General features: G+C 35.7%; 1 protein-coding gene across 1 annotated transcript in view; it reads left to right on the top strand.

The window, feature by feature from the left end:
* si:ch211-250g4.3 (extracellular matrix-binding protein ebh) overlaps positions 1-21,723 on the top strand; it is a 59,494-nt gene extending 37,771 nt beyond the window's left edge. Inside the window, exon 6 of the mRNA XM_059555432.1 lies at positions 435-21,723. Coding sequence (XP_059411415.1) covers positions 435-21,538 — 21,104 coding nt within the window. The 3' untranslated portion in view covers positions 21,539-21,723. The remainder of the gene's footprint in view (positions 1-434) is intronic.
* The last annotated feature ends 442 nt before the right edge of the window (positions 21,724-22,165 follow it).

Raw genomic sequence — 22,165 nt, 5'->3', positions numbered from 1 at the left:
TGAGAGTGTCACTGAAGAAACAAAGAGAAAGCAAGAGGATCTGGAGAAAATGAATACAGAAATAATTAAACAAAAACATGAGTTGAAGAACAGCAGAGACCTTCTAGAACAAGAAAGAGAAGAAATAAACCACAAATGGGCACAGTTACAACAGAGAATTGATGCATTTGATGCTCAGGTCAGCAAACAGAAGGAAGAATATATAACAGAACAAAAGGAAATAGAAGAAGAAAGAAAAGGTCTAGAAGAGACCAAAGTCAAGATCCTGGAGCTGAAAACTAAAGCTGAGCAGGAACATCAAGACATAAGCCTAAAAATGCAAGAGTTGAACACACTGCAAGAACATATTAAGAAAGAACAAGAGAAAGAAGAAGAAATGAGAATAAAAGAAAAGATGGTGAGAGAAGAACTTGATCAGATAAAGAGTGAACTAGAAAGAGAGAAAACTAAAATAGATCACGAGCAGAAGAAAATGGATGATGACAGCAAGATGATTGAATGGGAACGAAAAGACCTGCAAAAGATAAGGTCTGACATGATGACAGAAACAAAGCAAATGGAAGACACGAGAGAAGAAATCAAACTAGAGAGATCAGCACTTGACCAGAAAATACAAGAGATTGATCTAGAAAAGGTTGAAATTGAAAAGAACAAAGAAATAGTTCAGAAATTAATAGATAAAGAAGAAGAGCAAAGATATTATATTAAACTCCAGAAAGAAGAACTTGACCTTCAAAGACAAAAGATCACTGATGAAAAATGTATTCTAGCTGAAAGTAAGATGGAGCTGCAAAAAGAAAGTGAACAAATCAAATGCATGGAGGAGGAAATAAAGAAGGAGAGAGAAACACTAAAGGAAATGGAAGCTCATCTACAAAAGGAAAAGGAAGACATTGAGAGTGTCACTGAAGAAACAAAGAGAAAGCAAGAGGATCTGGAAAAAATGAATACAGAAATAATTGAACAAAAACATGAGTTGAAGAACAGCAGAGACCTTCTAGAACAAGAAAGAGAAGAAATAAACCACAAATGGGCACAGTTACAACAGAGAATTGATGCATTTGATGCTCAGGTCAGCAAACAGAAGGAAGAATATCTAACAGAACAAAAGGAAATAGAAGAAGAAAGAAAAGGTCTAGAAGAGACCAAAGTCAAGATCCTGGAGCTGAAAACTAAAGCTGAGCAGGAACATCAAGACATAAGCCTAAAAATGCAAGAGTTGAACACACTGCAAGAACATATTAAGAAAGAACAAGAGAAAGAAGAAGAAATGAGAGTAAAAGAAAAGATGGTGAGAGAAGAACTTGATCAGATAAAGAGTGAACTAGAAAGAGAGAAAACTAAAATAGATCACGAGCAGAAGAAAATGGATGATGACAGCAAGATGATTGAATGGGAACGAAAAGACCTGCAAAAGATAAGGTCTGACATGATGACAGAAACAAAGCAAATGGAAGACACGAGAGATGATATCAAACTAGAGAGATCAGCACTTGACCAGAAAATACAAGAGATTGATCTAGAAAAGGTTGAAATTGAAAAGAACAAAGAAATAGTTCAGAAATTAATAGATAAAGAAGAAGAGCAAAGATATTATATTAAACTCCAGAAAGAAGAACTTGACTTTGAAAGACAAAAGATCACTGATGAAAAATGTATTCTAGCTGAAAGTAAGACAGAGCTGCAAAAAGAAAGTGAACAAATCAAATGCATGGAGGAGGAAATAAAGAAGGAGAGAGAAACACTAAAGGAAATGGAAGCTCATCTACAAAAGGAAAAGGAAGACATTGAAAGTGTCACTGAAGAAACAAAGAGAAAGCAAGAGGATCTGGAAAAAATGAATACAGAAATAATTAAACAAAAACAAGAGTTGAAGAACAGCAGAGACCTTCTAGAACAAGAAAGAGAAGAAATAAACCACAAATGGGCACAGTTACAACAGAGAATTGATGCATTTGATGCTCAGGTCAGCAAACAGAAGGAAGAATATCTAACAGAACAAAAGGAAATAAAAGAAGAAAGAAAAGGTCTAGAAGAGACCAAAGTCAAGATCCTGGAGCTGAAAACTAAAGCTGAGCAGGAACATCAAGACATAAGCCTAAAAATGCAAGAGTTGAACACACTGCAAGAACATATTAAGAAAGAACAAGAGAAAGAAGAAGAAATGAGAGTAAAAGAAAAGATGGTGAGAGAAGAACTTGATCAGATAAAGAGTGAACTAGAAAGAGAGAAAACTAAAATAGATCACGAGCAGAAGAAAATGGATGATGACAGCAAGATGACTGAACGGGAACGAAAAGACCTGCAAAAGATAAGGTCTGACATGATGACAGAAACAAAGCAAATGGAAGACACGAGAGAAGAAATCAAACTAGAGAGATCAGCACTTGACCAGAAAATACAAGAGATTGATCTAGAAAAGGTTGAAATTGAAAAGAACAAAGAAATAGTTCAGAAATTAATAGATAAAGAAGAAGAGCAAAGATATTATATTAAACTCCAGAAAGAAGAACTTGACCTTGAAAGACAAAAGAACACTGATGAAAAATGTATTCTAGCTGAAAGTAAAACAGAGCTGCAAAAAGAAAGTGAACAAATCAAATGCATGGAGGAGGAAATAAAGAAGGAGAGAGAAACACTGAAGGAAATGGAAGCTCATCTACAAAAGGAAAAGGAAGACATTGAAAGTGTCACTGAAGAAACAAAAAAAAAGCAAGAGGATCTGGAGAAAATAAATACAGAAATAATTAAACAAAAACATGAGTTGAAGAACAGCAGAGACCTTTTAGAACAAGAAAGAGAAGAAATAAACCACAAATGGACACAGTTACAACAGAGAATTGATGCATTTGATGCTCAGGTCAGCAAACAGAAGGAAGAATATCTAACAGAACAAAAGGAAATAGAAGAAGAAAGAAAAGGTCTAGAAGAGACCAAAGTCAAGATCCTGGAGCTGAAAACTAAAGCTCAGCAGGAACATCAAGACATAAGCCTAAAAATGCAAGAGTTGAACACACTGCAAGAACATATTAAGAAAGAACAAGAGAAAGAAGATGAAATGAGAGTAAAAGAAAAGATGGTGAGAGAAGAACTTGATCAGATAAAGAGTGAACTAGAAAGAGAGAAAACTAAAATAGATCACGAGCAGAAGAAAATGGATGATGACAGCAAGATGATTGAATGGGAACGAAAAGACCTGCAAAAGATAAGGTCTGACATGATGACAGAAACAAAGCAAATGGAAGACACGAGAGAAGAAATCAAACTAGAGAGATCAGCACTTGACCAGAAAATACAAGAGATTGATCTAGAAAAGGTTGAAATTGAAAAGAACAAAGAAATAGTTCAGAAATTAATAGATAAAGAAGAAGAGCAAAGATATTATATTAAACTCCAGAAAGAAGAACTTGACCTTCAAAGACAAAAGATCACTGATGAAAAATGTATTCTAGCTGAAAGTAAGATGGAGCTGCAAAAAGAAAGTGAACAAATCAAATGCATGGAGGAGAAAATAAAGAAGGAGAGAGAAACATTGAAGGAAATGGAAGCTCATCTACAAAAGGAAAAGGAAGACATTGAGAGTGTCACTGAAGAAACAAAGAGAAAGCAAGAGGATCTGGAAAAAATGAATACAGAAATAATTGAACAAAAACATGAGTTGAAGAACAGCAGAGACCTTCTAGAACAAGAAAGAGAAGAAATAAACCACAAATGGGCACAGTTACAACAGAGAATTGATGCATTTGATGCTCAGGTCAGCAAACAGAAGGAAGAATATCTAACAGAACAAAAGGAAATAGAAGAAGAAAGAAAAGGTCTAGAAGAGACCAAAGTCAAGATCCTGGAGCTGAAAACTAAAGCTGAGCAGGAACATCAAGACATAAGCCTAAAAATGCAAGAGTTGAACACACTGCAAGAACATATTAAGAAAGAACAAGAGAAAGAAGAAGAAATGAGAGTAAAAGAAAAGATGGTGAGAGAAGAACTTGATCAGATAAAGAGTGAACTAGAAAGAGAGAAAACTAAAATAGATCACGAGCAGAAGAAAATGGATGATGACAGCAAGATGATTGAATGGGAACGAAAAGACCTGCAAAAGATAAGGTCTGACATGATGACAGAAACAACGCAAATGGAAGACACGAGAGATGAAATCAAACTAGAGAGATCAGCACTTGACCAGAAAATACAAGAGATTGATCTAGAAAAGGTTGAAATTGAAAAGAACAAAGAAATAGTTCAGAAATTAATAGATAAAGAAGAAGAGCAAAGATATTATATTAAACTCCAGAAAGAAGAACTTGACTTTGAAAGACAAAAGATCACTGATGAAAAATGTATTCTAGCTGAAAGTAAGACAGAGCTGCAAAAAGAAAGTGAACAAATCAAATGCATGGAGGAGGAAATAAAGAAGGAGAGAGAAACACTAAAGGAAATGGAAGCTCATCTACAAAAGGAAAAGGAAGACATTGAGAGTGTCACTGAAGAAACAAAGAGAAAGCAAGAGGATCTGGAAAAAATGAATACAGAAATAATTGAACAAAAACATGAGTTGAAGAAAAGCAGAGACCTTCTAGAACAAGAAAGAGAAGAAATAAACCACAAATGGACACAGTTACAACAGAGAATTGATGCATTTGATGCTCAGGTCAGCAAACAGAAGGAAGAATATCTAACAGAACAAAAGGAAATAAAAGAAGAAAGAAAAGGTCTAGAAGAGACCAAAGTCAAGATCCTGGAGCTGAAAACTAAAGCTGAGCAGGAACATCAAGACATAAGCCTAAAAATGCAAGAGTTGAACACACTGCAAGAACATATTAAGAAAGAACAAGAGAAAGAAGAAGAAATGAGAGTAAAAGAAAAGATGGTGAGAGAAGAACTTGATCAGATAAAGAGTGAACTAGAAAGAGAGAAAACTAAAATAGATCACGAGCAGAAGAAAATGGATGATGACAGCAAGATGATTGAATGGGAACGAAAAGACCTGCAAAAGATAAGGTCTGACATGATGACAGAAACAAAGCAAATGGAAGACACGAGAGATGAAATCAAACTAGAGAGATCAGCACTTGACCAGAAAATACAAGAGATTGATCTAGAAAAGGTTGAAATTGAAAAGAACAAAGAAATAGTTCAGAAATTAATAGATAAAGAAGAAGAGCAAAGATATTATATTAAACTCCAGAAAGAAGAACTTGACTTTGAAAGACGAAAGATCACTGATGAAAAATGTATTCTAGCTGAAAGTAAAACAGAGCTGCAAAAAGAAAGTGAACAAATCAAATGCATGGAGGAGGAAATAAAGAAGGAGAGAGAAACACTGAAGGAAATGGAAGCTCATCTACAAAAGGAAAAGGAAGACATTGAGAGTGTCACTGAAGAAACAAAGAAAAAGCAAGAGGATCTGGAGAAAATAAATACAGAAATAATTAAACAAAAACATGAGTTGAAGAACAGCAGAGACCTTTTAGAACAAGAAAGAGAAGAAATAAACCACAAATGGACACAGTTACAACAGAGAATTGATGCATTTGATGCCCAGGTCAGCAAACAGAAGGAAGAATATCTAACAGAACAAAAGGAAATAGAAGAAGAAAGAAAAGGTCTAGAAGAGACCAAAGTCAAGATCCTGGAGCTGAAAACTAAAGCTCAGCAGGAACATCAAGACATAAGCCTAAAAATGCAAGAGTTGAACACACTGCAAGAACATATTAAGAAAGAACAAGAGAAAGAAGATGAAATGAGATTAAAAGAAAAGATGGTGAGAGAAGAACTTGATCAGATAAAGAGTGAACTAGAAAGAGAGAAAACTAAAATAGATCACGAGCAGAAGAAAATGGATGATGACAGCAAGATGATTGAATGGGAACGAAAAGACCTGCAAAAGATAAGGTCTGACATGATGACAGAAACAAAGCAAATGGAAGACACGAGAGATGAAATCAAACTAGAGAGATCAGCACTTGACCAGAAAATACAAGAGATTGATCTAGAAAAGGTTGAAATTGAAAAGAACAAAGAAATAGTTCAGAAATTAATAGATAAAGAAGAAGAGCAAAGATATTATATTAAACTCCAGAAAGAAGAACTTGACCTTCAAAGACAAAAGATCACTGATGAAAAATGTATTCTAGCTGAAAGTAAGATGGAGCTGCAAAAAGAAAGTGAACAAATCAAATGCATGGAGGAGGAAATAAAGAAGGAGAGAGAAACATTGAAGGAAATGGAAGCTCATCTACAAAAGGAAAAGGAAGACATTGAGAGTGTCACTGAAGAAACAAAGAGAAAGCAAGAGGATCTGGAAAAAATGAATACAGAAATAATTGAACAAAAACATGAGTTGAAGAACAGCAGAGACCTTCTAGAACAAGAAAGAGAAGAAATAAACCACAAATGGGCACAGTTACAACAGAGAATTGATGCATTTGATGCTCAGGTCAGCAAACAGAAGGAAGAATATCTAACAGAACAAAAGGAAATAGAAGAAGAAAGAAAAGGTCTAGAAGAGACCAAAGTCAAGATCCTGGAGCTGAAAACTAAAGCTGAGCAGGAACATCAAGACATAAGCCTAAAAATGCAAGAGTTGAACACACTGCAAGAACATATTAAGAAAGAACAAGAGAAAGAAGAAGAAATGAGAGTAAAAGAAAAGATGGTGAGAGAAGAACTTGATCAGATAAAGAGTGAACTAGAAAGAGAGAAAACTAAAATAGATCACGAGCAGAAGAAAATGGATGATGACAGCAAGATGATTGAATGGGAACGAAAAGACCTGCAAAAGATAAGGTCTGACATGATGACAGAAACAAAGCAAATGGAAGACACGAGAGATGAAATCAAACTAGAGAGATCAGCACTTGACCAGAAAATACAAGAGATTGATCTAGAAACGGTTGAAATTGAAAAGAACAAAGAAATAGTTCAGAAATTAATAGATAAAGAAGAAGAGCAAAGATATTATATTAAACTCCAGAAAGAAGAACTTGACTTTGAAAGACAAAAGATCACTGATGAAAAATGTATTCTAGCTGAAAGTAAGACAGAGCTGCAAAAAGAAAGTGAACAAATCAAATGCATGGAGGAGGAAATAAAGAAGGAGAGAGAAACACTAAAGGAAATGGAAGCTCATCTACAAAAGGAAAAGGAAGACATTGAGAGTGTCACTGAAGAAACAAAGAGAAAGCAAGAGGATCTGGAAAAAATGAATACAGAAATAATTAAACAAAAACAAGAGTTGAAGAACAGCAGAGACCTTCTAGAACAAGAAAGAGAAGAAATAAACCACAAATGGGCACAGTTACAACAGAGAATTGATGCATTTGATGCTCAGGTCAGCAAACAGAAGGAAGAATATCTAACAGAACAAAAGGAAATAAAAGAAGAAAGAAAAGGTCTAGAAGAGACCAAAGTCAAGATCCTGGAGCTGAAAACTAAAGCTGAGCAGGAACATCAAGACATAAGCCTAAAAATGCAAGAGTTGAACACACTGCAAGAACATATTAAAAAAGAACAAGAGAAAGAAGAAGAAATGAGAGTAAAAGAAAAGATGGTGAGAGAAGAACTTGATCAGATAAAGAGTGAACTAGAAAGAGAGAAAACTAAAATAGATCACGAGCAGAAGAAAATGGATGATGACAGCAAGATGACTGAACGGGAACGAAAAGACCTGCAAAAGATAAGGTCTGACATGATGACAGAAACAAAGCAAATGGAAGACATGAGAGAAGAAATCAAACTAGAGAGATCAGCACTTGACCAGAAAATACAAGAGATTGATCTAGAAAAGGTTGAAATTGAAAAGAACAAAGAAATAGTTCAGAAATTAATAGATAAAGAAGAAGAGCAAAGATATTATATTAAACTCCAGAAAGAAGAACTTGACCTTGAAAGACAAAAGAACACTGATGAAAAATGTATTCTAGCTGAAAGTAAAACAGAGCTGCAAAAAGAAAGTGAACAAATCAAATGCATGGAGGAGGAAATAAAGAAGGAGAGAGAAACACTGAAGGAAATGGAAGCTCATCTACAAAAGGAAAAGGAAGACATTGAGAGTGTCACTGAAGAAACAAAGAAAAAGCAAGAGGATCTGGAGAAAATAAATACAGAAATAATTAAACAAAAACATGAGTTGAAGAACAGCAGAGACCTTTTAGAACAAGAAAGAGAAGAAATAAACCACAAATGGACACAGTTACAACAGAGAATTGATGCATTTGATGCTCAGGTCAGCAAACAGAAGGAAGAATATCTAACAGAACAAAAGGAAATAGAAGAAGAAAGAAAAGGTCTAGAAGAGACCAAAGTCAAGATCCTGGAGCTGAAAACTAAAGCTCAGCAGGAACATCAAGACATAAGCCTAAAAATGCAAGAGTTGAACACACTGCAAGAACATATTAAGAAAGAACAAGAGAAAGAAGATGAAATGAGAGTAAAAGAAAAGATGGTGAGAGAAGAACTTGATCAGATAAAGAGTGAACTAGAAAGAGAGAAAACTAAAATAGATCACGAGCAGAAGAAAATGGATGATGACAGCAAGATGATTGAATGGGAACGAAAAGACCTGCAAAAGATAAGGTCTGACATGATGACAGAAACAAAGCAAATGGAAGACACGAGAGAAGAAATCAAACTAGAGAGATCAGCACTTGACCAGAAAATACAAGAGATTGATCTAGAAAAGGTTGAAATTGAAAAGAACAAAGAAATAGTTCAGAAATTAATAGATAAAGAAGAAGAGCAAAGATATTATATTAAACTCCAGAAAGAAGAACTTGACCTTCAAAGACAAATGATCACTGATGAAAAATGTATTCTAGCTGAAAGTAAGATGGAGCTGCAAAAAGAAAGTGAACAAATCAAATGCATGGAGGAGAAAATAAAGAAGGAGAGAGAAACATTGAAGGAAATGGAAGCTCATCTACAAAAGGAAAAGGAAGACATTGAGAGTGTCACTGAAGAAACAAAGAGAAAGCAAGAGGATCTGGAAAAAATGAATACAGAAATAATTGAACAAAAACATGAGTTGAAGAACAGCAGAGACCTTCTAGAACAAGAAAGAGAAGAAATAAACCACAAATGGGCACAGTTACAACAGAGAATTGATGCATTTGATGCTCAGGTCAGCAAACAGAAGGAAGAATATCTAACAGAACAAAAGGAAATAGAAGAAGAAAGAAAAGGTCTAGAAGAGACCAAAGTCAAGATCCTGGAGCTGAAAACTAAAGCTGAGCAGGAACATCAAGACATAAGCCTAAAAATGCAAGAGTTGAACACACTGCAAGAACATATTAAGAAAGAACAAGAGAAAGAAGAAGAAATGAGAGTAAAAGAAAAGATGGTGAGAGAAGAACTTGATCAGATAAAGAGTGAACTAGAAAGAGAGAAAACTAAAATAGATCACGAGCAGAAGAAAATGGATGATGACAGCAAGATGATTGAATGGGAACGAAAAGACCTGCAAAAGATAAGGTCTGACATGATGACAGAAACAAAGCAAATGGAAGACACGAGAGATGAAATCAAACTAGAGAGATCAGCACTTGACCAGAAAATACAAGAGATTGATCTAGAAAAGGTTGAAATTGAAAAGAACAAAGAAATAGTTCAGAAATTAATAGATAAAGAAGAAGAGCAAAGATATTATATTAAACTCCAGAAAGAAGAACTTGACCTTCAAAGACAAAAGATCAATGATGAAAAATGTATTCTAGCTGAAAGTAAGATGGAGCTGCAAAAAGAAAGTGAACAAATCAAATGCATGGAGGAGGAAATAAAGAAGGAGAGAGAAACATTGAAGGAAATGGAAGCTCATCTACAAAAGGAAAAGGAAGACATTGAGAGTGTCACTGAAGAAACAAAGAGAAAGCAAGAGGATCTGGAAAAAATGAATACAGAAATAATTGAACAAAAACATGAGTTGAAGAACAGCAGAGACCTTCTAGAACAAGAAAGAGAAGAAATAAACCACAAATGGGCACAGTTACAACAGAGAATTGATGCATTTGATGCTCAGGTCAGCAAACAGAAGGAAGAATATCTAACAGAACAAAAGGAAATAGAAGAAGAAAGAAAAGGTCTAGAAGAGACCAAAGTCAAGATCCTGGAGCTGAAAACTAAAGCAGAGCAGGAACATCAAGACATAAGCCTAAAAATGCAAGAGTTGAACACACTGCAAGAACATATTAAGAAAGAACAAGAGAAAGAAGAAGAAATGAGAGTAAAAGAAAAGATGGTGAGAGAAGAACTTGATCAGATAAAGAGTGAACTAGAAAGAGAGAAAACTAAAATAGATCACGAGCAGAAGAAAATGGATGATGACAGCAAGATGATTGAATGGGAACGAAAAGACCTGCAAAAGATAAGGTCTGACATGATGACAGAAACAAAGCAAATGGAAGACACGAGAGATGAAATCAAACTAGAGAGATCAGCACTTGACCAGAAAATACAAGAGATTGATCTAGAAAAGGTTGAAATTGAAAAGAACAAAGAAATAGTTCAGAAATTAATAGATAAAGAAGAAGAGCAAAGATATTATATTAAACTCCAGAAAGAAGAACTTGACTTTGAAAGACAAAAGATCACTGATGAAAAATGTATTCTAGCTGAAAGTAAGACAGAGCTGCAAAAAGAAAGTGAACAAATCAAATGCATGGAGGAGGAAATAAAGAAGGAGAGAGAAACACTAAAGGAAATGGAAGCTCATCTACAAAAGGAAAAGGAAGACATTGAGAGTGTCACTGAAGAAACAAAGAGAAAGCAAGAGGATCTGGAAAAAATGAATACAGAAATAATTAAACAAAAACAAGAGTTGAAGAACAGCAGAGACCTTCTAGAACAAGAAAGAGAAGAAATAAACCACAAATGGGCACAGTTACAACAGAGAATTGATGCATTTGATGCTCAGGTCAGCAAACAGAAGGAAGAATATCTAACAGAACAAAAGGAAATAAAAGAAGAAAGAAAAGGTCTAGAAGAGACCAAAGTCAAGATCCTGGAGCTGAAAACTAAAGCTGAGCAGGAACATCAAGACATAAGCCTAAAAATGCAAGAGTTGAACACACTGCAAGAACATATTAAGAAAGAACAAGAGAAAGAAGAAGAAATGAGAGTAAAAGAAAAGATGGTGAGAGAAGAACTTGATCAGATAAAGAGTGAACTAGAAAGAGAGAAAACTAAAATAGATCACGAGCAGAAGAAAATGGATGATGACAGCAAGATGACTGAACGGGAACGAAAAGACCTGCAAAAGATAAGGTCTGACATGATGACAGAAACAAAGCAAATGGAAGACACGAGAGAAGAAATCAAACTAGAGAGATCAGCACTTGACCAGAAAATACAAGAGATTGATCTAGAAAAGGTTGAAATTGAAAAGAACAAAGAAATAGTTCAGAAATTAATAGATAAAGAAGAAGAGCAAAGATATTATATTAAACTCCAGAAAGAAGAACTTGACCTTGAAAGACAAAAGAACACTGATGAAAAATGTATTCTAGCTGAAAGTAAAACAGAGCTGCAAAAAGAAAGTGAACAAATCAAATGCATGGAGGAGGAAATAAAGAAGGAGAGAGAAACACTGAAGGAAATGGAAGCTCATCTACAAAAGGAAAAGGAAGACATTGAGAGTGTCACTGAAGAAACAAAGAAAAAGCAAGAGGATCTGGAGAAAATAAATACAGAAATAATTAAACAAAAACATGAGTTGAAGAACAGCAGAGACCTTTTAGAACAAGAAAGAGAAGAAATAAACCACAAATGGACACAGTTACAACAGAGAATTGATGCATTTGATGCTCAGGTCAGCAAACAGAAGGAAGAATATCTAACAGAACAAAAGGAAATAGAAGAAGAAAGAAAAGGTCTAGAAGAGACCAAAGTCAAGATCCTGGAGCTGAAAACTAAAGCTCAGCAGGAACATCAAGACATAAGCCTAAAAATGCAAGAGTTGAACACACTGCAAGAACATATTAAGAAAGAACAAGAGAAAGAAGATGAAATGAGAGTAAAAGAAAAGATGGTGAGAGAAGAACTTGATCAGATAAAGAGTGAACTAGAAAGAGAGAAAACTAAAATAGATCACGAGCAGAAGAAAATGGATGATGACAGCAAGATGATTGAATGGGAACGAAAAGACCTGCAAAAGATAAGGTCTGACATGATGACAGAAACAAAGCAAATGGAAGACACGAGAGAAGAAATCAAACTAGAGAGATCAGCACTTGACCAGAAAATACAAGAGATTGATCTAGAAAAGGTTGAAATTGAAAAGAACAAAGAAATAGTTCAGAAATTAATAGATAAAGAAGAAGAGCAAAGATATTATATTAAACTCCAGAAAGAAGAACTTGACCTTCAAAGACAAAAGATCACTGATGAAAAATGTATTCTAGCTGAAAGTAAGATGGAGCTGCAAAAAGAAAGTGAACAAATCAAATGCATGGAGGAGGAAATAAAGAAGGAGAGAGAAACATTGAAGGAAATGGAAGCTCATCTACAAAAGGAAAAGGAAGACATTGAGAGTGTCACTGAAGAAACAAAAAGAAAGCAAGAGGATCTGGAAAAAATGAATACAGAAATAATTGAACAAAAACATGAGTTGAAGAACAGCAGAGACCTTCTAGAACAAGAAAGAGAAGAAATAAACCACAAATGGGCACAGTTACAACAGAGAATTGATGCATTTGATGCTCAGGTCAGCAAACAGAAGGAAGAATATCTAACAGAACAAAAGGAAATAGAAGAAGAAAGAAAAGGTCTAGAAGAGACCAAAGTCAAGATCCTGGAGCTGAAAACTAAAGCTGAGCAGGAACATCAAGACATAAGCCTAAAAATGCAAGAGTTGAACACACTGCAAGAACATATTAAGAAAGAACAAGAGAAAGAAGAAGAAATGAGAGTAAAAGAAAAGATGGTGAGAAAAGAACTTGATCAGATAAAGAGTGAACTAGAAAGAGAGAAAACTAAAATAGATCACGAGCAGAAGAAAATGGATGATGACAGCAAGATGATTGAATGGGAACGAAAAGACCTGCAAAAGATAAGGTCTGACATGATGACAGAAAGAAAGCAAATGGAAGACACGAGAGAAGAAATCAAACTAGAGAGATCAGCACTTGACCAGAAAATACAAGAGATTGATCTAGAAAAGGTTGAAATTGAAAATAACAAAGAAATAGTTCAGAAATTAATAGATAAAGAAGAAGAGCAAAGATATTATATTAAACTCCAGAAAGAAGAACTTGACTTTGAAAGACAAAAGATCACTGATGAAAAATGTATTCTAGCTGAAAGTAAGACAGAGCTGCAAAAAGAAAGTGAACAAATCAAATGCATGGAGGAGGAAATAAAGAAGGAGAGAGAAACACTGAAGGAAATGGAAGCTCATCTACAAAAGGAAAAGGAAGACATTGAGAGTGTCACTGAAGAAACAAAGAACAAGCAAGAGGATCTGGAAAAAATGAATACGGAAATAATTAAACAAAAACAAGAGTTGAAGAACAGCAGAGACCTTTTAGAACAAGAAAGAGAAGAAATAAACCACAAATGGACACAGTTACAACAGAGAATTGATGCATTTGATGCTCAGGTCAGCAAACAGAAGGAAGAATATCTAACAGAACAAAAGGAAATAGAAGAAGAAAGAAAAGGTCTAGAAGAGACCAAAGTCAAGATCCTGGAGCTGAAAACTAAAGCTCAGCAGGAACATCAAGACATAAGCCTAAAAATGCAAGAGTTGAACACACTGCAAGATCATATTAAGAAAGAACAAGAGAAAGAAGAAGAAATGAGAGTAAAAGAAAAGATGGTGAGAGAAGAACTTGATCAGATAAAGAGTGAACTAGAAAGAGAGAAAACTAAAATAGATTATGAGCAGAAGAAAATGAATGATGACAGAAAGTTCATTGAACAGAAAAGAAATGACATGGAGAAGATGTGGTCGGAAATATTGTTGCAAAGAAAGCAAATAGAAGAAGACAGATCAGAACTTGACCACAAAATAAAACAGACTGAACTAGAAAAATCTAATATAGAGAAAAACAAAGAAATTGTACAGAAATTATTGGCTGAGGAGCATGAACAGAGAAATGATATTAAACTTCATAAAGAAGAAATTGAACTTGAGAGACAAAAGATGAATAATGAAAAAGACTTTCTGGCTCAAATAAAGACTGAACAGCAAAAAGAAAATAAACGAATACGATACATGGAAGAGGAAATTAATAAGGAGAGAGGCACACTGAAAAAAAAGGAAGCTCATCTACAAAAGGAAAAGGAAGAAATTAAGAGTGTCATTGAAGAAACAAACAGACGAAAAGAAGATCTGGAAAAGATGAACACAAACATAAATAAACAAAAACAAGAGTTGAAGGACTGCAGAGACATTCTGGAAAGAGAAAGAGAAGAAATAAATCATAAATGGACAGAATTACAACAGAGAATTGATGAATATGAGCAGTCAAAGAAAAATTTCAAATTTCAGTCCAAGGCTGAAATCAAGAGACAGACTGATGAAACAGGCATCATGAAAGAGCAGACACACGAGTTAGAAAAAGAGAAAGATGTGTCTGAAACATTAAAAGAAGAACTTCTATCTGGACAGCTTCTTCAACAGAAGAGAGAAGAAATGGCCTCTCAAGGAAAACAGATACAGATAGATGAAGCCAACAGACTCTTGTTTGAGATTCAAAGGGAAAGGGAAGCACTTGAAAGAAGCAAGAAAATCCTTGAACATCAGAGAGAGGCACTGGATGAGATGAAGAGAAAACAACCAACACAGATGCTGGAATTAATTTTGGTTAGTTCTGCTACACAAACATCTAAACTAGATGACATACCCGTAGGTGACATTCCAGCCCCTCGGGAACAGATTGTTGAGGAACACACAGGCATTCATAAGGAATATACAACGTTCATGACAAAATGGACGGAAGATGAATTAGAAAGAATGAGAGATCAGGAGGACACAGAGCTCAAAATGAGAAGTGAGGAAACCAAAATGGACTCGAGCCAAGAAGACACTGCACTGACATCGGAATATAAAGATATACCTGATCCATCCATGATAGTAAAGTTGGAGTTCAATGAAGATGAAGCTGAAATGTTGATGACTGAGAAGAGGGAACTAGAAAAGACAAGACTTCTTTTACAGAGAGACCAGAAAGAGATTGAGACAATGAGACAACACACTGACAGAGAGAGGAAGAATCTGGAGAAATATAAAGCTGCTCTTGAAAAACAATATGAAGAGTTGGAGTTATGTAGACAGAATATGGACAATGAAAGATCTGAGTTAGAAATGACTCAAGATCAAATTAAGATGGACATTGAAAACATTCAAATGGAGATCAGGAACAAACAGGAGAAAATAGAAAACATGGAAGTTCAACTTCAAGAAAAGAGAAGAGAAATGGATACTATCTCTTTTGAGATGAATCAGAGACAAGAGGAGTTGGATTTCATAAATACAGAGATAAAACAAAAGAGACAAGAGATGGTGGACACCAAAGAAATGGAGGGACATGAGTTAACTGACATACTTCCAGAGAGAGAGGAGTCTACAAAAAGATACCTGGAAGAAATACAGAACCAAAAGGAGGCATTACGGAAGGAGAGGGATGAGGTTGAAAAGAGAATCACTGGGCTGCAGAAGGAGCAAATGGAAATGGAAATGCGTCAGGCAATGCTGAACTCGGAAAGAAATGAACTGAATAGAATGAGAGTCGATCTGGAGACACAAAAAGAGGAGTTTAGGCTTATGCAACAAAACATAGAGACAGAAAGAGAAAAACTGGAATCTAGGTTAAGGAGAGCAGAGGGCATAGAGAGACTTTCAGATGATATACTGAAACAAAAGGAAAGGGTAGATGAAATGGCAGCTCAACTTTTCAAAGAACAGGAAGAGTTTAAAATTATTATGACTGAGGCAAATAAATGGATAAACAAGATTAAACAGATTGAGGAGGAGATTAAAACAAAGCAAGAAGAAATGGAGAACATTGAAGAACTGAGACAAAAAGAGCTTCATCAAAGGAGAACAGAATTTGAAAAAATGAAGACTGAAATTGACAATGAAAGAGAAGAAATTCAGAAGATACGAAAGGAATGTGAGAGAGAAAAACATGAACTGGAGCAAATAAAAACAGATTTGCAGAAAGAAGAACCACAGAAAACCAATGCAGAAGTGCAATATGATGAAACACACAGTGTTATGCACACATTGAAAGAAGAGAAAGATAAAATAGTAAGGATGAAAGCTGACCTCCAGAATGAGCAGAGGGAAATCGAAAACCTGTTGGACATTATAAAAAGAGAGAAGGGTAAGCTAGAAAAGAAGAAATCTGAAATGCATCAAATGGCTGCAGAAATAAGGGACACGGACAGGGATAATAACTTACAAGATGAAATTATCCAGATTGAAGCAATCCTCATTGAAACAAAGAGACAAAAGAATGAACTGGAACAGATGAATGACAATTTGAACAGGGAGAAATCTGAACTGAAAAGCACTTGTCAGTTCCTAGAAAAAGAAAAGAGAGAAGCAGAAGCTAGATTACAGGACATGGTGAATGAACTGAATAATAAGGAATTAGAAAATGTACAGAAGTTCAAAACAGAGGAGAGAGAGGCAGAGAAGAAAATTCTGGAGAAATTTAAGGATGAAATGGCTAAAGAACGCGAAAAAATCAAAAAGGAAAATGAAGATTTAAGAATGAGAAGAGACGAGCTGCTGCACATGAAAGACGAAATTCAAAAGCAGACAACAGACCTAGAAGAAATGATGAACATAGTGACAATGGAGAAGAGTGAGCTAGAACAAGAGAGGTGTGAAATAAACAAACAAAAACTGGAAGACATTGGGAAAGCTGCAGAAATAATGTGGGTTGAGACACAGGTAGCCACTGAAAGGTCCAGACAAGATGACGAGGACATGCAAATCTTAAAAACTGAGATAAAAAGGATATCACATCTGAATGATCAATTACTGAAAGAGAAAGAGGATGTTGAAACCACCAAAGAGAGAATTAATAGAAAGATGGAACATATTGAAAAGATGCAAACCCAATTAAATGACCAAAAAGAAGAGATCAAGCTTGAAAAACAAAAATTAGAAGATATAAGGACTGAGATTCAAGATGAGACAAATGCTCAAGAGAAAATTATAAAGGACTTACAAAAAGAGAAGGAAAGTCTAAATGCTTTAGTTATTCAACAACAAAAAGAAAGAGAAGATATGGATAAACTAGCAGAAGAGAACAAAAGAAGAGAGAAGCATGCTGAGGTTGAGATACAAAGACAATTAGAAGACGTAGAAAATGTCAAGGTGATGTTGGCAAAAGAAAGGAATCAAATTGAACAGATGAATGCAGAAATACAGACTAAACATGAAGAGCTAGAGAAAATAATCAGAAAACAGCAGGAGGAGATTGCAATCAAAGAGAATGACATGCAAAGAGAAAGAAAGGCTTTGGAGAAAATGAATGTTGAGCTAGAAAGGAAAACCACTGAAATGGAAAATAAGAGAGAGAAAGTAACTCTCTTGGAAGCCGATATACAGAAACAGAAAACCAAAGTAGAAGAGCTAAGGAACATCTCAGAAAGTGAGAAGAGTGAACTTGAAAGAGAGAAAGCAGAAGTAAAACAAGAAAAGCAAGAGATTGAAAACATTCAAAAAACCATCAAGAGAGAGTTGGAAGACCTAGAGCAATTGAGAAATAAATATGAGGAAGAGAAGAAAGACATGCTGGACAGACTGTTAACAGAAAAACATGAAATGGATCAATTAAAAACTGAGTTACAGTTGGAGAAGAAGAACATTGAAGAGGAAAAGAAAAAGCTAAAGCAGCTGATGACCGAAACTGAAAATAAAAGATCTCAACTGGACAGCAAGATTGTGCAAATTAACATGGACAAACTAAATATTCAAAAAGAAAAAGACTCACTGGAGGAGATCAAGGCAGATTTACAAAGAAAGTCTGAAAAGCTTAATGAGGAAATCATTACATCTCAAGCCAGTGAAGACCAAGAGAACAATCCAAAGAGACTGGATGACATCAGAAGAAAAGAAGAAGAGCTCAGTACTATGCGTGCTGACATCGAAAGGAAGACAAAGCTTCTGCAATCAGATCTACTGCTACTTCAGACACAAAAAGAGAACTTAGAAAAGAGCAAAGCAGAGAATGAAACTCTAAGAGAAGATCTTGAAAAACAAAAAGAAAAGAATGACTTAACAATGCAAGAACTGCACAAAGAGAGGCTGGCCTTGGAGCAGAAGATTGCTGATATGACACAGCTAAGAGATACAGTGGAAGGCACACAGAATGAAATACGACTTAAAGAACTGGATCTGGAAAACAAAGAAAGAGAACTTGAAATGCAAAGAAAAGATGTAGATAACCTAAGAAACATTGTGATGGCTGAGAAAATGCAGCTGGAAAAGAGTCAACATGTTATGAATCAACAGCAGCAGGAGGTCAATGACTTGATGAATGAAAACAGAAAAATTAGAAATAATTTAGAGAACATGAAAACTCATCTGGAAAAAGAGAGACAACAACTACAAGAAAACATCAAAAGATTTGAAGATCAGAAGAATGATTCTGATCAAATCAAAGTTGATGCAAAGCAACAGACCGATGAGCTTGAGAAAATCACAGCAGATACAACAAGGGATAAGGAACCTCTTGGAAAGGAAAGAGAGGAGACTGATGCTTTGAAGAAAGAAATCCAGATAAAGAAAGATGAACTGCAATGCTTACATTTTGAGATTGAAAGCTCCAAGCAAGAAATGGCAGAAAACAGAGATCAGTTTGAAAAAGAGATGGAAAATTTAATGCAGAAAAGAGCAAATTTACTGACAGAAATTCATCAGCAAGCCAAGACCAAAATAAAGAAGAAAGATGTAAAAACAGCAGTGGAGAGTGAAACACAGATCCAAGCTGCTTTACAAATGGTCAGGGAGGACACTGAAGAAGAAAAGACAGATGCTGAATTGCAGGTTGATCTCCAGAAACAGAAGGATGAACACGAAGAACTGAGGAACACAATTGAGGTGGAAAAAAATCAGATTGAAAAGAAAAAGCTCATATTAGATCAACAGCAGCAGGAATTAGAAGATATCATGGCGGCCATCAAACGAGAGAGAGATGTGCTTCAGAAAGAGAAGTCTGAACTTGATGAAAACAGACATATCCTCAATAAAAATATCCAGACAAAACAAGAAGAGCTTGAAAAGCTTAATAATGACATTCAAAGGGACAAAAAGGAGATTGAAAACAACAAGAAGATAACTGAGAGTGAAAAATATTGCATCGAAAAGGAGAGAGCTGATTTAAACAGGCTGAAGAAAGAAGCTGAAGTCAGCAAACAAAGCGTACAACACGAGAGAACTTTGCTGCAACAAGATAAAGACATGATACAGAAAGAAAAAGAGGACTTGGAAGGCATTATAGAAGAAAAAACAAGAACAAAGGAGGAACTGCAAGAGCAAATAAACAGACAATTATCTGAACTGGAGATGTTAAACATGAAGATTGAAATAAAGAGACAGGAAGCGGAAATGCAACACATACCAGAAGAGATGAAAACAAAAGATCACTCAAAAAGGGATGCTGATGTCCTAAGAGAGGAAGTAGAAGTAAAAAAACTAAAAACAGATGAACTTGAGATAGTTCAAACGAAGACCACCTCAGTTGATGCTGAAACACAAACACCTTTGTATGACTTTAAGAAAACAGATGATAGCAGACAAAAGGATTTAGAAGACGGAACAGCTGCAACAAAGAAAAAACACACTGATACAAAGTCAAAAGACACGCACACATCTGAAGTGCAAGAAATAACAGACACTTTAAACAAAGAAATTGAAGATTTGGAAAGAATGAAGATGATGATGAAAAAAGAGAGACATGAACTTGAACAAGCAAAAAAAGACTTTGAGAGAAATATGAAGGAAGTCATGAAGGAGAAGTCAAGAAATGAAGAAAAACTGCTACAACTTACACAAGACAAGGAGGATATATCAAACAACCTTGAGAAGAAAAATAAGGAAATAGAGAGTATCACAGAAGCATTCCTGAGAAAGTTGGGACAACTGGAAAAGACCATAGCATCACTGAAAGAAGAGAAGGAAAACATCGAAAATGAGTTGCTTCTACAAAAGCTAAATGAACAGGAGACACTAAAAATCAAGGGAAAAACAGATGATGCTTCCATTGGAAGTGACAGGGATGCTGAGAAAGTCACATACAAAACAGCACTGGAACAAGTACCATTCACTAAAGAGGAGAAAAAGACAGACAGAGACAGCAGTCTGGAACTGACTGAGATTCATTGGGACAAAATAGGTGGAGAAACAGAAGCAAAAACCTCCAAAACTGACGCCCAAAAAGAAGTTCTTCAGCTAATGTATGGCACGGCCCTAGAAGGAGATGAGCTCAACATCATGACAGCGGAATTACAGAGGCAACATGAAGAAATGGAGAACAAAATGAAGATCATACAAGCTGGCCTTCTTGAGATGGAGAAGGCAAAGGAACACCTGCATAAATTGAGGGATGAATGTAAAACCGCTGAAGAAGAAAAGTCAGTGATCATGGAGAGTCTCGAGAGGAGGAGGAACAGCCTGGAGAAGGTTCATGCTGAGGTACTGAGACTTACCAAGGAGATTGAGTATCTCACACAAAGCTACGAATACAAAAGAAGAGAACTGCAACAAATTGAGACTGACATACAAAGACAGACAAGGACTGTGAAGACTCAACAGGAAACTAATATTCAGAGTGAACAAGAAGACAAAGAAGCAATAGTGTCTACAAAATCCATTCAAGAACATACAGAGGATGTTAAGCAGAAGATAACTCAAGAGACACAAACTGAAGAACAGGAAAGAGATGCTCTACCACAGTATAAAGAGACAGGTGCAATAAAAAGGAGAATACAGGAAATAAAAGATGAACTAAACATCAGATTACAAGACATACAGAGGAAGGAACTGGAAAGACTCGGAATGCATAGAGAAAAAATCGAGTTGGAGCTACGGAAAGCTGAAATGGAAAGATATAATGAAGCCCTCCAGCATGAGAGAGAAACTGACAGACTCAAGCTCATAGAAAAAGAAAAGGAAATACTTCTGTTAAGGGAGTGTATGCTGATTGAGATCAATCGACTTAAGAGCGAAGAAGCAGAAACAAGTAGTCAGCACTCTGAGATTATGGAGCGCCTCATTACTGATGCAGCAGTAAGAGTGGACAGATTCAGACGGGTTACGGACAGAGCCGTGCAAACACTGATGCTGGAAGGAGATGGAGAGCAGTTTGGAGGAGCTCAAATAGTGACGACTCAACAGAGGGAAAGTGTCAGTGAAAGGATGGAGGTTTTGCATGTCCTGAGTGAAGACAGGGAGGAAGGAGCGGAGAGAGGAGAATCCCAGAGAGGGGGCTTAGTTGGGCCAACTTCACGGAGATTGCGGCTACTGCACTGGTTCAGACGGTGCTGCTCTCCCAGAAACACTGTGGAGGAAACTGAGGACATTTCATAAACACAGGTTTTGTTCATTTAGAAGTACATTGTCATGTGGAATTTGACGGAAACTGAGAAGCATGTCCTAAACAAAAAAAATCCATGCATTATCAGTATGTTTATGAATATATTTACAAGTAGCATTCTGTGGGAGAACCCCTCACCCCGAAATAATTTTAGTAATGTCAATTAAAAAAAAAAAAATGTGTGTGTATGTGTGCATCTTCCGGGGAGATTTTTTTGTTTTTGTTTTTTTTGTGTTTTTTTTTCACTAATGAGTCAGTAAAACACTCTGGGTCAAAAGATCCTAAAATGATCTGTTTTGATTTCTCATGACAAATTGATATAATTATCTTGTGTTTTGACTTTGGGTTCTTGCACTTAATCCTAAATCTTTCCAGAAGGAACTTAAGTGTTGTGCACTGTTAATTGGCAACTTTGGAAATTTCTGCACAATTATCTGTGAAAAGCAAAGCCTGTAATGTTCAAAGGCAATATATGCACAATCCTTTGTGGATGAGAAGAGTGCAGATGAATGTGAGAGGATGGATATCCTAATCGCACCAGCATGAGTGCTCGAGGTCTAGTTTGTTGCATTCACATTCTTGCAGCTCTGCATGACGGAAGTGTTGCAGATGTGCCCTAT

The sequence above is a fragment of the Carassius carassius genome, chromosome 8, assembly GCF_963082965.1.
Source record: "Carassius carassius chromosome 8, fCarCar2.1, whole genome shotgun sequence".
NCBI classification, from domain to species: Eukaryota; Metazoa; Chordata; class Actinopteri; order Cypriniformes; family Cyprinidae; genus Carassius; species Carassius carassius.
This window is presented reverse-complemented; position numbering and strand designations above follow the sequence as displayed.